This window comes from Enhydra lutris, unplaced genomic scaffold, assembly GCF_002288905.1.
Source record: "Enhydra lutris kenyoni isolate GAN:26980312 unplaced genomic scaffold, ASM228890v2 scaffoldscaffold269, whole genome shotgun sequence".
NCBI lineage: Eukaryota > Metazoa > Chordata > Mammalia > Carnivora > Mustelidae > Enhydra > Enhydra lutris.
The window spans coordinates 26,415-38,128 of record NW_019154353.1 but is presented as its reverse complement, the minus strand read 5'-3'; the positions used below and the strand labels follow the sequence as shown (position 1 = coordinate 38,128).

At 41.9% G+C, this 11,714-nt stretch overlaps 1 protein-coding gene and 1 pseudogene across 2 annotated transcripts in view; one reads left to right on the top strand and one right to left on the bottom strand.

Moving 5' to 3' along the window:
• Positions 1-294: 294 nt before the first annotated feature.
• The window catches only part of LOC111140226 (mitochondrial ribosomal protein S31), a 33,840-nt gene continuing 22,420 nt past the window's right edge, over positions 295-11,714 (top strand). Inside the window, exons 1-2 of one of the 2 annotated variants that reach the window (XM_022492555.1) lie at positions 295-507; positions 5,464-5,745. In XM_022492555.1, coding sequence (XP_022348263.1) covers positions 392-507; positions 5,464-5,745 — 398 coding nt within the window. In that variant the 5' untranslated portion in view covers positions 295-391. Of the gene's footprint in view, positions 535-5,463; positions 5,746-11,714 lie in introns of both variants that reach the window. The other variant, XM_022492554.1, reaches the window with a different exon arrangement.
• Positions 4,256-5,078, bottom strand: LOC111140225 (annotated as a pseudogene).

Below are 11,714 nucleotides of genomic sequence, written 5' to 3'. Positions count from 1 at the left end.
CTGAGAATGTGATGAACGCTGTGCATCTTCTCCCCCAGACACCGCCCAGTAGGGTCAGTTCTCCACCTCTTCCCCGTCCCTCAAAGTAATATTGCACACTAGATCACTTCCTCCACTCTCTCCCTCTCCCGTGCCGGTCCTGAGGCCTGAACCAGCGCATCTTAGCTGAACTCAGGCATCCACTCCACCTAGGCCACTAGAATCGCGGGGACGCAGCTGATGGGGCTCGGCCGCGGAGGAGCCCGGAACTCAGTTACAGGCCCCTGTTGCCCACCGGAACGTGAAGGGACCGAACGCGCCAGGCTGCGGAACGGAAAGAGAGAGCGGGGGACGTGTTTGGCAGAGGGACGGTTTGATCGTTTGTGCTCCCAGTTTGGTTTGTCTCTTGGCGATGTTTCCGAGGGTCTCTGCGATCCTACCTCTACGCCCTCTCTCCCGCTTTCCTTTATGCTCTGGAGGCTCGGAGGCTGCGATTGTGCTACTCGGTGCTTCGAATGGAACGGTCAGGTACCGCATTTCGGCGCTGTTGGCCCTGCGGGTGTCAAGGCAACCTCCGGGGCATTCAGTGGTCATTCTCCGCTTCCTGGGGTGGATGTTCCAGCCTGCGGGATCTCAGAGGGATCCCGTTGCTTTAAAGCTGAGGAAAGGGAAATCCCAGAAAGCTAAAATGACTTACCCAAGGTCATAACGTGAGTGAGAAACAGAGCTACGGGTACAAGGTTGGCTCCTTTCCCGAGCGCTCCGCTACGCCTCCCCTCATTCATTCCGGGCTCCAGAAGCAAATTTGTCTCACCCCCCACCCTTTTTTTTTTTAACTTCCCGAGACTATAACGGTCTCATTCCTGCCTCCATTTTTTTTCTTTGATTCGTCATTTAAAGTACTTACACTGTACCGATACTGGCGTTAAACCCCGAATAACAACAATTCTGCCACCATGAAGCTTGTAGTTTAAGCATGCAATTCAAGTATAGCGGAGTGAAGCTGAGATGGTGTAGATAGCACGGAATGCTTATTCCAGTCACGGCTGGGTGAGGAAGTCCGGACAGCTAACTATTGCAGGAGAGGTTCAGAGTATCCTTTCTGGAAAAGAAGTCTGATAAAATCTAAAGGGGGAACCAAGGGTTGGAGCTAGCCAGGCAAGAAAAGTAGTCATGCATACTTCGTCTTGCTGCTTATTCTCTAAGAACTCTCATCATTATGGAAACTTAATTCTACTGCATATAGTCCAAGCAGAACGATTTGGGGCCACGGTCACTATGGTTGAGTGTAGCTCAAAACAGGTTAGTAGCAATGGAGATGGGAAAAAGCAGCTGGACGGAGGAGAAAAACTGCACAGGTAGAATTGATGTGATGTGGCATATGAAATAAGAGTAAGGTAGAGAAAAGATTTAAGCAGGCTACCCTACAAGACAGGTGTACTGTTAATGTTAATAGAAGATTGAAGAGCAGCTTTGAGAAAGCTTTTAAAATATGTCATAGTTTTAGAATTCAAAATATCTGTTATGGTAAGAAGCCCCTTCAGTACAGAAGGGTGAAAAATGGTTAGTATGAGAGGGGAGCTCTTGAATGTGATTTTGGATGTGTTGTACTTGAAGGGCTGATGAAATGCTCTCAGTGGAAACAAGCCCTGGTGGGAGGTTATGACCGAAGTTTTATTATTTTAGTGTTATGGAGTTACTGCCTGTACATGATTTTCCTGTACTAAACATAGATTACTTTCTGTGGCCCCGTAGTAGTCTTGGAAGGAAACATTGAAAGATGGGAGATTATATGTGAGATTCTCCTGATTGCCACCTTTGTTAAATAATACCTTTAATATTTAACTTTAACACTGAAATATTTTCCTAAACTGAATCGTACCGTATATTGAATGATATGATGAAGATCCTGTGTACTGATTATAAAGATAATCATTACGTAATTGGTTTTGCTTTCTAATTGTTAAGTGCCTCTAGTTGATAGCCTTTCACATTTTTATAAGCAGATCAAATAGTTTGTTTCAGAATTCTTGGCAATAGCCATTTTTTTCTTTCATTAAAGGGTCCCTAGTCTGATACTGCTATTGGCTCGGTTTGAGAAGTTGATATAATATGTAGCCCAGGGTCTGATGTGCGGTCTTGAGATGAGTTGTATCAGAAGCACCTGGCATCTTGGTTAAATGCAGGTCCTTGGGCAGCATACCAAACTTAGCAACTAAGAATCTCAGGAATATATTTTAAATAAGCTCCCTACATAATTCAGATGATCCCTAAAGGTTAAGAACCACTGATTTAACCTCTTTAAGCATCAGTTTCTTGTATAAAACAGAAGTAGTGAAACCTGTCCTGTAAGATTGTAAGGATTAAAGGGCGTGTGTCACGTAGCTCCTCAGATATGCGGTCCTCTGATGGGCAATATCAGTATTACTTGGAAATTTGTTAGAAATGCAAACACTTTGCGTCCCTCCTCAAAGCTACTGAATAAGGATTCCTTGTTGGGAGGCCTAGGTAATTCTTATGCATACTGAAGTTTGAGAAACAGTGTTCTAGCCTGTTAGCTTCAGAAAGATAGGGACCATGAGATTCTGATTTACTATTGTATCCTATCGTCAATGCATAGTATAGTATCCAGCACAGAGTAGATATTCATTGTATTTAATGAATGACTTTGTGTACATTTTACCTTTCTAATCTAACACATTCATTAGCTTTTTACTTTTTTTTTTAATGTTTTCTTTTTCTTTTTTAAGATTTATTTGGGATAGAGAGTGTGAGAGAGAGCACACCCACGAGCAGGGGGAGGGGAAGAGGAGGAGGGTGAGGGAGAAGCAGGCTCTCCACTGGGCAGGAACCCACGTGGAGGAGGTGGGGCTGGATCCCAGAACCGTGGCCTGAGCGGAAGGCAGATGCTTAAGTGACTGAGCCACCCAGGTGCCCTAGCTTTTTAATTTCTTCAATATCAGGACACGTGGGTGGTGCAGGTGGTTAAATGTCTGGCTCAGTTTCAGCTCAGGTCATGATCTCAGGGTCCTGAGATCAAGCCTCACATCGGGCTCCGTGCTCAGCTTGTTTGGGATTCTTTCTCCCTCTCCCTCTGCCCCTTCTGTTGGTGCTTGCGTTCTTGCTCACACGCTCTCTCTCTCTCTCTCTCTCAAATATATAAATGCATCTCTAAAAAAAAAGGTTCTTCAATATCAAGTATCAAAAGGTTTTAACACCACAAAAAAAATTAGATATTTGGGTGACTTAGATTTGGCAGATCTTTTGCATGAATTTGAAATAGATGGAATCATTTGTGTCATTCTTTTTCACAAATGTATTTAATGAAAAAAGTGGAAAGTAGCCGTTGAATATCCTTTTTACTGGTCCATTTCAGCTTAGTTTACAAATGGTGATTAGTTAAATGACATGCAGCTCAATGAGAGAGTTGATCAGATTGGAATAACACCCAGACATTAGAATAATACTCAGACTTTTTTTAAAGAAAGTAACTTTTCTTTATTAATAGAAATTTCTGGGGGCGCCTGGATGGCTCAGTGGGTTAAGCCTCTGTCTTCGGCTCAGGTCATGATCTCAGGGTCCTGGGATCGAGCCCCACATCGAGCTCTCTGCTCAGCAGGGAGCCCGCTTCCTGCTCTCTGCCTGCTTGTGACCTCTCTGTCAAATAAATAAATAAAATCTTTAAAAAAAAATTTCTGTATTTTTATACCTTTTAAAGAGGTAGTATTATATCATGTTAAGAATAAGGACTTGGTAGTCAGTTTGGGATCTGAGAATAGTAAATTGCAATTTATTCTGTCATGGTTTTTTCAACCTTTGTTTTTTTTAATGTTTTATTTTTACTTATTTGAGAGAAAGGCAGAGAGAGGGCACAAGCAGGGGGAGCGGCATGCAGAAGGAGAAGTGGACTCCCCAGCAAGGAGCCTGATGTGGGGCTCAATCGCAGGACCCTGGGGTCATGACCTGAGCCAAAGGCAGACACTTAACTGACTGAGCCAACCAGGCAGCCTGTGGAACCCTTTTTTTTTTTTTTAATGTTAGTTCATGTCTTTTTTTTTTTTTTTTTAAGATTTTATTTATTTGACAGAGATCACAAGTAGGCAGAGAGGCAGGTAGAGACAGAGAGGGGGAAGGAGGTTCCCCGCTAAGCAGACAGTCCGATGCGGGGCTCAATCCCAGGACCCTGGGATCATGACCTGAGCCAAAGGCAGAGGCTTTAACCCACTGAGCCACCCAGGCACCCCATAGTTCATGTCTTTTATCAACACATACACAATTACTTGTTTTCCAGTTTGTTGAAGCAATAGGTCAGACAACACTTGTCACAGTAGTGTCTGTCACGGTGGCTAGCCATGAGACTCCAGCACCACATCCATCTGAAGGGCACTTCTGATTCCACTTTATAGTATTTCAGGACAGCTAACTTAACCTTCTTTCTCTCATGAGGAATTCTCAAGAAGAATTTCTTGGGAGTGGTGTAAGACTTCTTCCTTTTCTTAGCACCACGGTGAAGTCTCAGCCAAAGATGAAGAGTGGACTCCTTTTAAATGTTGTGTCAAACAGAGTACGTCCATCTTCCAGGTGCTTGCCAGCAGAGATCAGTCTCTGCTGGTCAGGAGGAATTCCTTCCTGATCCCGAATCTTGGCCTTTACAGTTTCTTTTGTATCCGAGGGTTCATCCTGGAAAGTGGTCTTTCCCCATAAGGTTTTTATGAAAATCTTTCATCTTGGTGATATTTCTACCACAGATGGTGGATCATAAAGTTATCACCTTTTTTAAATGTCACAGAATGCGTAGAAAATGATCTTGTGACAAACCTTGAGGTAAACGGAGGGAGGCAACAGATAGGAGCTCCAGCAGCCCCAGGCAGCACCCAGCTACCCCAAGGACCAGGTGATCAGTCAGTCTCAGCACACCTGTAACCCCTTTGTGACTCACCAGTGTATTTTAGGCCTTAGTGAGCCCTGCACTACATGACCTTGGGTAAATCACTTCGCTTCTCTGGTTTCTATTTTCCTTATCTGCAGAATGGGGGTAATACGGAGTTGTTGCGAGTATGAGGAAATGTAATAAATATTTTGCACCAGACTAAGCACATAGTATATATTCAATAAATGTTACATTGCTCTTGGGGCGCCTGGGTGGCTCAGTGGGTTAAAGCCTCTGCTTTTGGCTCAGGTCATGATCTCAGGGTCCTGGGATCAAGCCCCGCATGGGGCTCTCTGCTCAACGGGGAGCCTGCTTCCTCCTCTCTCTGCCTGCCTCTCTGCCTACTTGTGATCTCTGCCTGTCAAATAAATAAATAAAAATTTTTTAAAAAATGTTACATTGCGCTTGTTATGGTTGCTGACAATAATAATAAAAACAAAAGGGAAGGATTCGAATTAGAAAATTTTAAAAACATAAAAGCAGTGTTTTGAATCCTTCCTTTATTATTTTGGATTGTATTTTTCATTTTTTTTTTCTTTAATGCTTCTTTCTAGGACAAAAAATAATGTCCAAAGATCCTTTGGCACTAACAGTGTGAATTATAGGAAGAAAGATGAGCAGTCTGCTCCAACGCATGGGATTTCCAAAGAAACAGAGAGCCAAGAGAGTGTAAAGGAGAATACAAAAAAAGACTTGTTAGATATTATTAAGGGCATGAAAATTGAGTTAAGCACAGTAAATGTACAAACAACAAAGCCATCTAGCAGAAGACAACTCAAGAGTGTGGAAGCTACAATTGGCAGCCCAAAAACTCTGGAAGATGCCCCAAAGAAGAGGTAAATTGAATTGAATTTCAATTACATTGAAAGTAATTTTTGAAACTCCTTTTTCTTTTAGGAAAAAAAATTGAAATTAGAGGACCTGGGAGATGCTACATGAAGACTTAGTCTGTAAACACAGAGACTCTAGCACATGAAAGATACTGTTAGCCTTCTATATTTAAATAGGAAGGGGAGAGGCACCTGGCTGGCTCAGTGGGTTGAGCATGTGACTCTTGATCTTGAGGTTGTGAGTTCAAGTCCCATATTGGGTTTAGAGGTTACTTAAAGTCTTTGGGGCGGTGGCTCAAGTGCTGAGCATCTGCCTTCGGCTCAGGTCGTGATCCCAACATCCTGGGATTGAGCCCCACATCAGGCTCCCTGCTCCTCAGGAAGCCTGGTTCTCCCTCTCCTGCTTCCTCTGTTTATATTCCCTCTCTCACTGTCTCTCTCTGTCAAAAAAGTAAATAAAATCTTTAAAAAAAATAAAATAAAATCTTTAAGGGGAGCCTGAGTGGCTCAGTTGGTTAAGCATCTGTCTTTTGATCTCAGCTCAGGTCTTGATCTCCAGGTCACAAGTTCAAGCCCAGTGTTGCCCTCCACCCTGGGTGGGGGTGGGGTGGCCTACTTAAAAATTTTTAAAAAGGGGGAATAAAAATCTTTCAATAGGAAGGGGACACCTGCATACAATCTAGAGAGGAAGAGTCATGATCTAATTGAGAAATCTACATGTTCTTACATATTCATCAGTGTTATTAACTGAAACTTAATTGCCTCTTTAAACTGTTAATTACCAAATTGTTTATATCCTGATTTGGAAGTAGCCTCATGTCTCTGAAGGACTGGGTTTGAAATTTCCATTTTAAAAATTCCACTGAGGATAGAATTTAAGCATGTTGATTACAACTGTTTTATATGACTTCTTTGACCAGTAATTATCAGTGCTCTCAGCTTATGAGGTTTCCTCAGAGTATTGTAATTACTTGTGCTTGTGAAAAGAGTACTAATTCTTTTTTTTTTTTTAAGATTTTATTTATTTATGACAGAGATAGCAAGAGAAGGAACACAGCCATGGGGAAGCTGAAGAGGGAGAAGCAGGCTTCCTGCTCAGCAGGGAGCCAGATATAGGGCTGGATCCCAGCGTCCTGGACACTGGGATCATGACCTGAGCCAAAGGCAGATGCTTAACTACTGAGCCACCCAGGTGCCGCTATTTCACTGATTCTAATAATGTTTTAGCATTGTGTTGTAGTTTAAATGGCAATGTTTTGTTTTAATGATACTTAAATAATGGTGAGTCTTACACAGATGATGTCATCGATTCAAATAGTAATAAGGTATGTGGCTTAAACAACCCCATCTTTGACGTCTCTTAGCAGAATCGGCAGCTGATGTAGATTTTTTTTTAAAGATTTTTAACAGAGAGAGACATAGCAATCGAGGGAACACAAGCAATAGAGGGAAAAGCAGGCTTCCTGCTGAGCAGGGAGCCCAATGTGAGGCTCCATCCCAGGACCTCAGGATCATGACCTGAGCCAAAGGCAGATGCTTAATGACTGAGCCACCCATCCTTGGAATGCGTAATTGGGTGGTAGAGAATAAGCTAATTCAGTGTATGCCCGTCATGGGTACCCCCTCTCCTCTATTTATTTATTCATTGTTAAATAATCTCTGTACCCAATGTGGACTTCAAACCCACAACCCTGAGATCAAGAGTCAGATGCTTTACTGACTGAACGAGCCAGGTGCCCCATCTTCCTCCTCCTTTTTAAAAACAAAATAAAACAAAAATAGTAAGTAAAAGTATTTAGAATTAGATGATATAGACACACACACATGCACATATATATATCTATCTTTATCAAGAGGTTTTTTTTTTAAGCTTCCAGACCTGTTTGTGACCCATTGTGGTTTTTTATTACAATTATATAATTTAATTATTTATTATAGAAATGGTTAAAATAAGTTGAGTATTTTGCAAAGACTCAGAAAAAATTTTTTAAATTCCTTTCCAATTAGGTATGAATGAGACAAGCAGAAAAATGTAAGAAAATGCTGCACTCAGAATGCTTTATAAGCTTTTTTAAGTTCTTGATCTGAGTTTCCACTTTAAAGAAACCAAAATTGGAACTCTTGGAGGGTCTATAGTGCAGTGCGTATATAAAAGATACATGTTGGAATTTCTGTTCAAAGAAGGGCTTTGGTCCTACATCAAAATATTGGTGAACGAGATACATTTGTTTTAAAAATTGATCTTTTAGGCATTCCCAGGTGGTGCGGCTCATTGAGCCTCAGACTGTTAGTTTTGGCTAGGGTCATGATCTAGGTGTTGTGAGATCAAGCCACGCATCGGGCTATATGCTCAGCATGGAGTCTGCTTGTTTCTCTTCCTCTGCTTCCCCCCATTTGCTCTCTCTCTCTAAAATAAATACATAAATCTTTTTTTAAAATAAAATAAAAATGTATCTTTTAGGGGCCCTTGGCCCTAAAGAGCATGTAGTGCTTGATCTTGGGGCCCTGAGTTTGAACCCCACATTGGGCATAGAGTTTACTTAATTAAAAAATTGTTTTTAGGGTGCCTGGGTGGCTCAGGGTTAAAGCCTCTGCCTTCGGCTCAGGTCATGATCCCAGGGTCCTGGGATCGAGTCCTGCATCGGGCTCTCTGCTCAGCAGGAAGCCTGCTTCTCTGTCTCTCTCTGCCTGCCTCTCTGCCTACTTGTGATCACTCTCTGTCAAATAAAAAATTTAAAAAATTGCTTTTAATGTATCTAATGATTTTGTTCCCCACCTTCTTTTTTTAAGGGATCCGAGATGTACAGATTTGGGTTAATCATCTTTGATTCATGATAACTGTCATGGCTCCATGTTTGACCTGATTTTAGTTTTTTATTTGTATTATATATTAAACAGCTGTTGATAAAGTTAGTGTGGCTGCACAGCAATTACTCCAAAATTTAGTGGCATAAAACAACCATTTTTAAGGCTCATGGGTTCTGTGGGTCAAGCAGTTTGGACAGGACACAGTGGAAAAAGCTAATCTCTGCTCTGTGCTTTTCAAACCCTTGGAAGACTTGGAAGTCCAGGGGCTGGAATCAGTTAAAGGTTTGCTCATTCATAGCTCTGACAGTTGAAGCTAGCTGTTAGCTGAGACCTTAGTGCAGGACTGTGCGGCCTGGGCTTTCTCACTGCATAGCATCTGGGTTCCAAAGGCAAGTGTCTCAAGAGAAAGTGAACCAGAAAGAATTTGTGTTGTTTTTATGGTATAACCTAGGACTCATACTGGATAAGATTAGATACTTTCCTGTTTCATATTGATTGGGAGGGCTTGCTTTTTATCATAAAAAGCAAAAGATTGGGTGGTACTTGCTTTTTATCATAGGAACTACCAGAAAAGCATCTTCACAAAAATATATCATCAAAAGGAATGCGGTGGTCTAGTGTTAACACTAGGAACCACCTTGACTTAGTAGTTTGCACGGTCACTGACTGATGGCTGTGTTTCCCTATGGTGCTCCAGGGTGCCTTAGGTCATTGTTTGAGAACCTAAGTCCTATTCTGCATTGAGCTCCCTGGGCAAGCCTGTGGGACCACACCTATTAGTTTCTTAGAATTCCTGTTGTCTGTTCATAGGCTCCCTAAAGCACCATTTTAAATCTTTCTAAGACCTTCAAGACTGGCTTAGTTGGTAGAGCATGAAATTTTTTTTTTAAGATTTTATTTATTTATTTGATAGAATGAGAGAGCACAAGCAAGGGGAGTAGGAGAGGGAGAAGCAGGCTCCCTGTTGAGCAGGGACCCTGATGCAGGGTTCATATGGGCTCAATCCCAGGACCCTGGGATGGTGACCTGAGTTGAAGGCATATGATTAACTGTCTGAGCCACCCAAATTCCCGAGCATGGAATTCTTGATCTCAGGGTTGTGAATTTGAGCCCCATGTTGGGTGTAGAGATTACTTAAAAATAAAATCTTTGAAAAAAAATCCAAGATTTTAACAAGGGGTTTTGTAGTGATACCCATGGCTTTATCATTAAACAGTGTTTTCCTGACACTGCACTGAATTTGATCTCTGTTCCAAAGCTATTCCTTTTTTCTTTTTTAAATTTTATCTAAATTTAATTAATTAGCAGATAATATACCATTTGTTTCAGGGGTACAGACCTATGATTCATCAGTGTTAATATAATACCCAGTGCTCATTATAACACATGCCCTCCCCAATATCCATCACCCAATAACCCCATCCCTCCATCCCCTCTCCTCCAGCAACCCTTAGTTTTGTTTCCTGTGATTAAGAGTCTCTTATGGTTTGTCTCCCTCTCTGGTTTCATCTTGTTTCATTTTTTCCTCTCTTCCCTTATGATCCTCAGCCTTCTTTCTTAAATTCCACATATCAGTGAGATCGTATCAGAAGCCATTTCTGAATTTTAGCATCATTTCCTTCCTGGAGAAGCTAAGAAGGAAAAATGTTTTATTTTTGATTCCAGCAAATCTTGGTTCCTTTATATGATACAGTTTTCTCTTATCTCTGTGTTCTTGAATTTTATCATCCGCAACTAAGAAGCCAAGAGGCACCTTCTACATTGGAAGTCTCCTTAGACTGGCTTACCCAATTCCCTGGGTGTATTTCCTGTTTTCCATGTTACTACAAACAACAGTGTTGCTAAACAGAAGTCCCCTTTCCTGTAGCTTCCCATAATGTTGATTTTCCTAAAGTTCTCCCTCATAGCGGCTTTGAGGGCCCTCAGGCTCTAAGTCTCTTTGAGGCCCTAGTCTCTCATGTATACTTGCCTCAAGGTCTTTCCTGTTTCCGCCCACTGCCTAATACCCAAAGGTTTCCCATACATTTTAGGTTTTTTCTTACAGTAGCGCCCAACTTCTAGATACCAAAATCTTCCAGTTACGTTTTGTGGCCTAACAAACCATCCCATGGCTTGAGCAGAGAATGGTGGAGGTAGCCGTGTCGGAAATACCAGAAATACTGCTGTCTCTATTTTCTAAAAATACAATCTGCCACACCATTAACCTGATAACTGTTGATGTCTGTTGTACTAAAGAGAACATTACCATGATGAAATTGACCCCAAGTTAGGGGTCATCACGTCTGGATTGGGAGAATATCGGTACCTTATTGTTCACCATATGTACCTAGGACTTCCTTGCGCAGTTGCTCTTGTAACTGCATGTCCGTTGTGGGGACCATGGAAACTCTGTGGCCTTGTTACAAGAGAGAACCAGTTCTCATGGGGCACTAAGCGAAGCAGCTCCTGCACCTGCATGATGTGGGTCTCCTAACCTTTGGATGGCGTGTGCGGTGTCATCCACAAGAGTGCTGCAAGGATTGCCACCAAGAGGGACACATGAGGCTGCCCTGCCAGTCTGCTGTGGTTCTGTCCTTTATCTTTCTGAACAGACTGGACCAAACACGTTTGTGGTAATCTTGTGAGTCTGAATGGGTTGTGGAACCTAACAAGACCCCTAGTGAGTACAGCAATAACCAAAATTTATAGCTCGTACTTTTTCTCTTAACTAAGCAACTATCTGCTCTGATCATCCAATAAGGTTTCAGTTACTTATTAATTAATGAATCCACGAATTGAAATTTAGATTATTCTAGTTTTTCATTGGTATAAAATAATGCTATGATGAATTTCATTCAACAGCTTTAGATTGTCATTATATCTCAGGCAGTGTCCAAGGAGATGGAGGAGAAGAGTGAACAAAACAGTCTCCAAAAAAAAAAAGTCTCTGCTCCTTACGGAATAGTGGGGGAATCGGGGTGGGAGAGAGTATATATACTCACACCACATAGACACACAATATGTCAGGTGATGAAACGTGAAGAAAAATAAGATAGGCTGGAGAGGGGCTAGTTTTTAAAAGGGATCGTGGGAGAATAATGATTCAGCCAAGGCCTGAAATATTGGGGCTCCTGAGTGGCTCAGCTGGCTGGGTGACTGGCTCTTGATTTCAGCTCAGGTCATGTTCT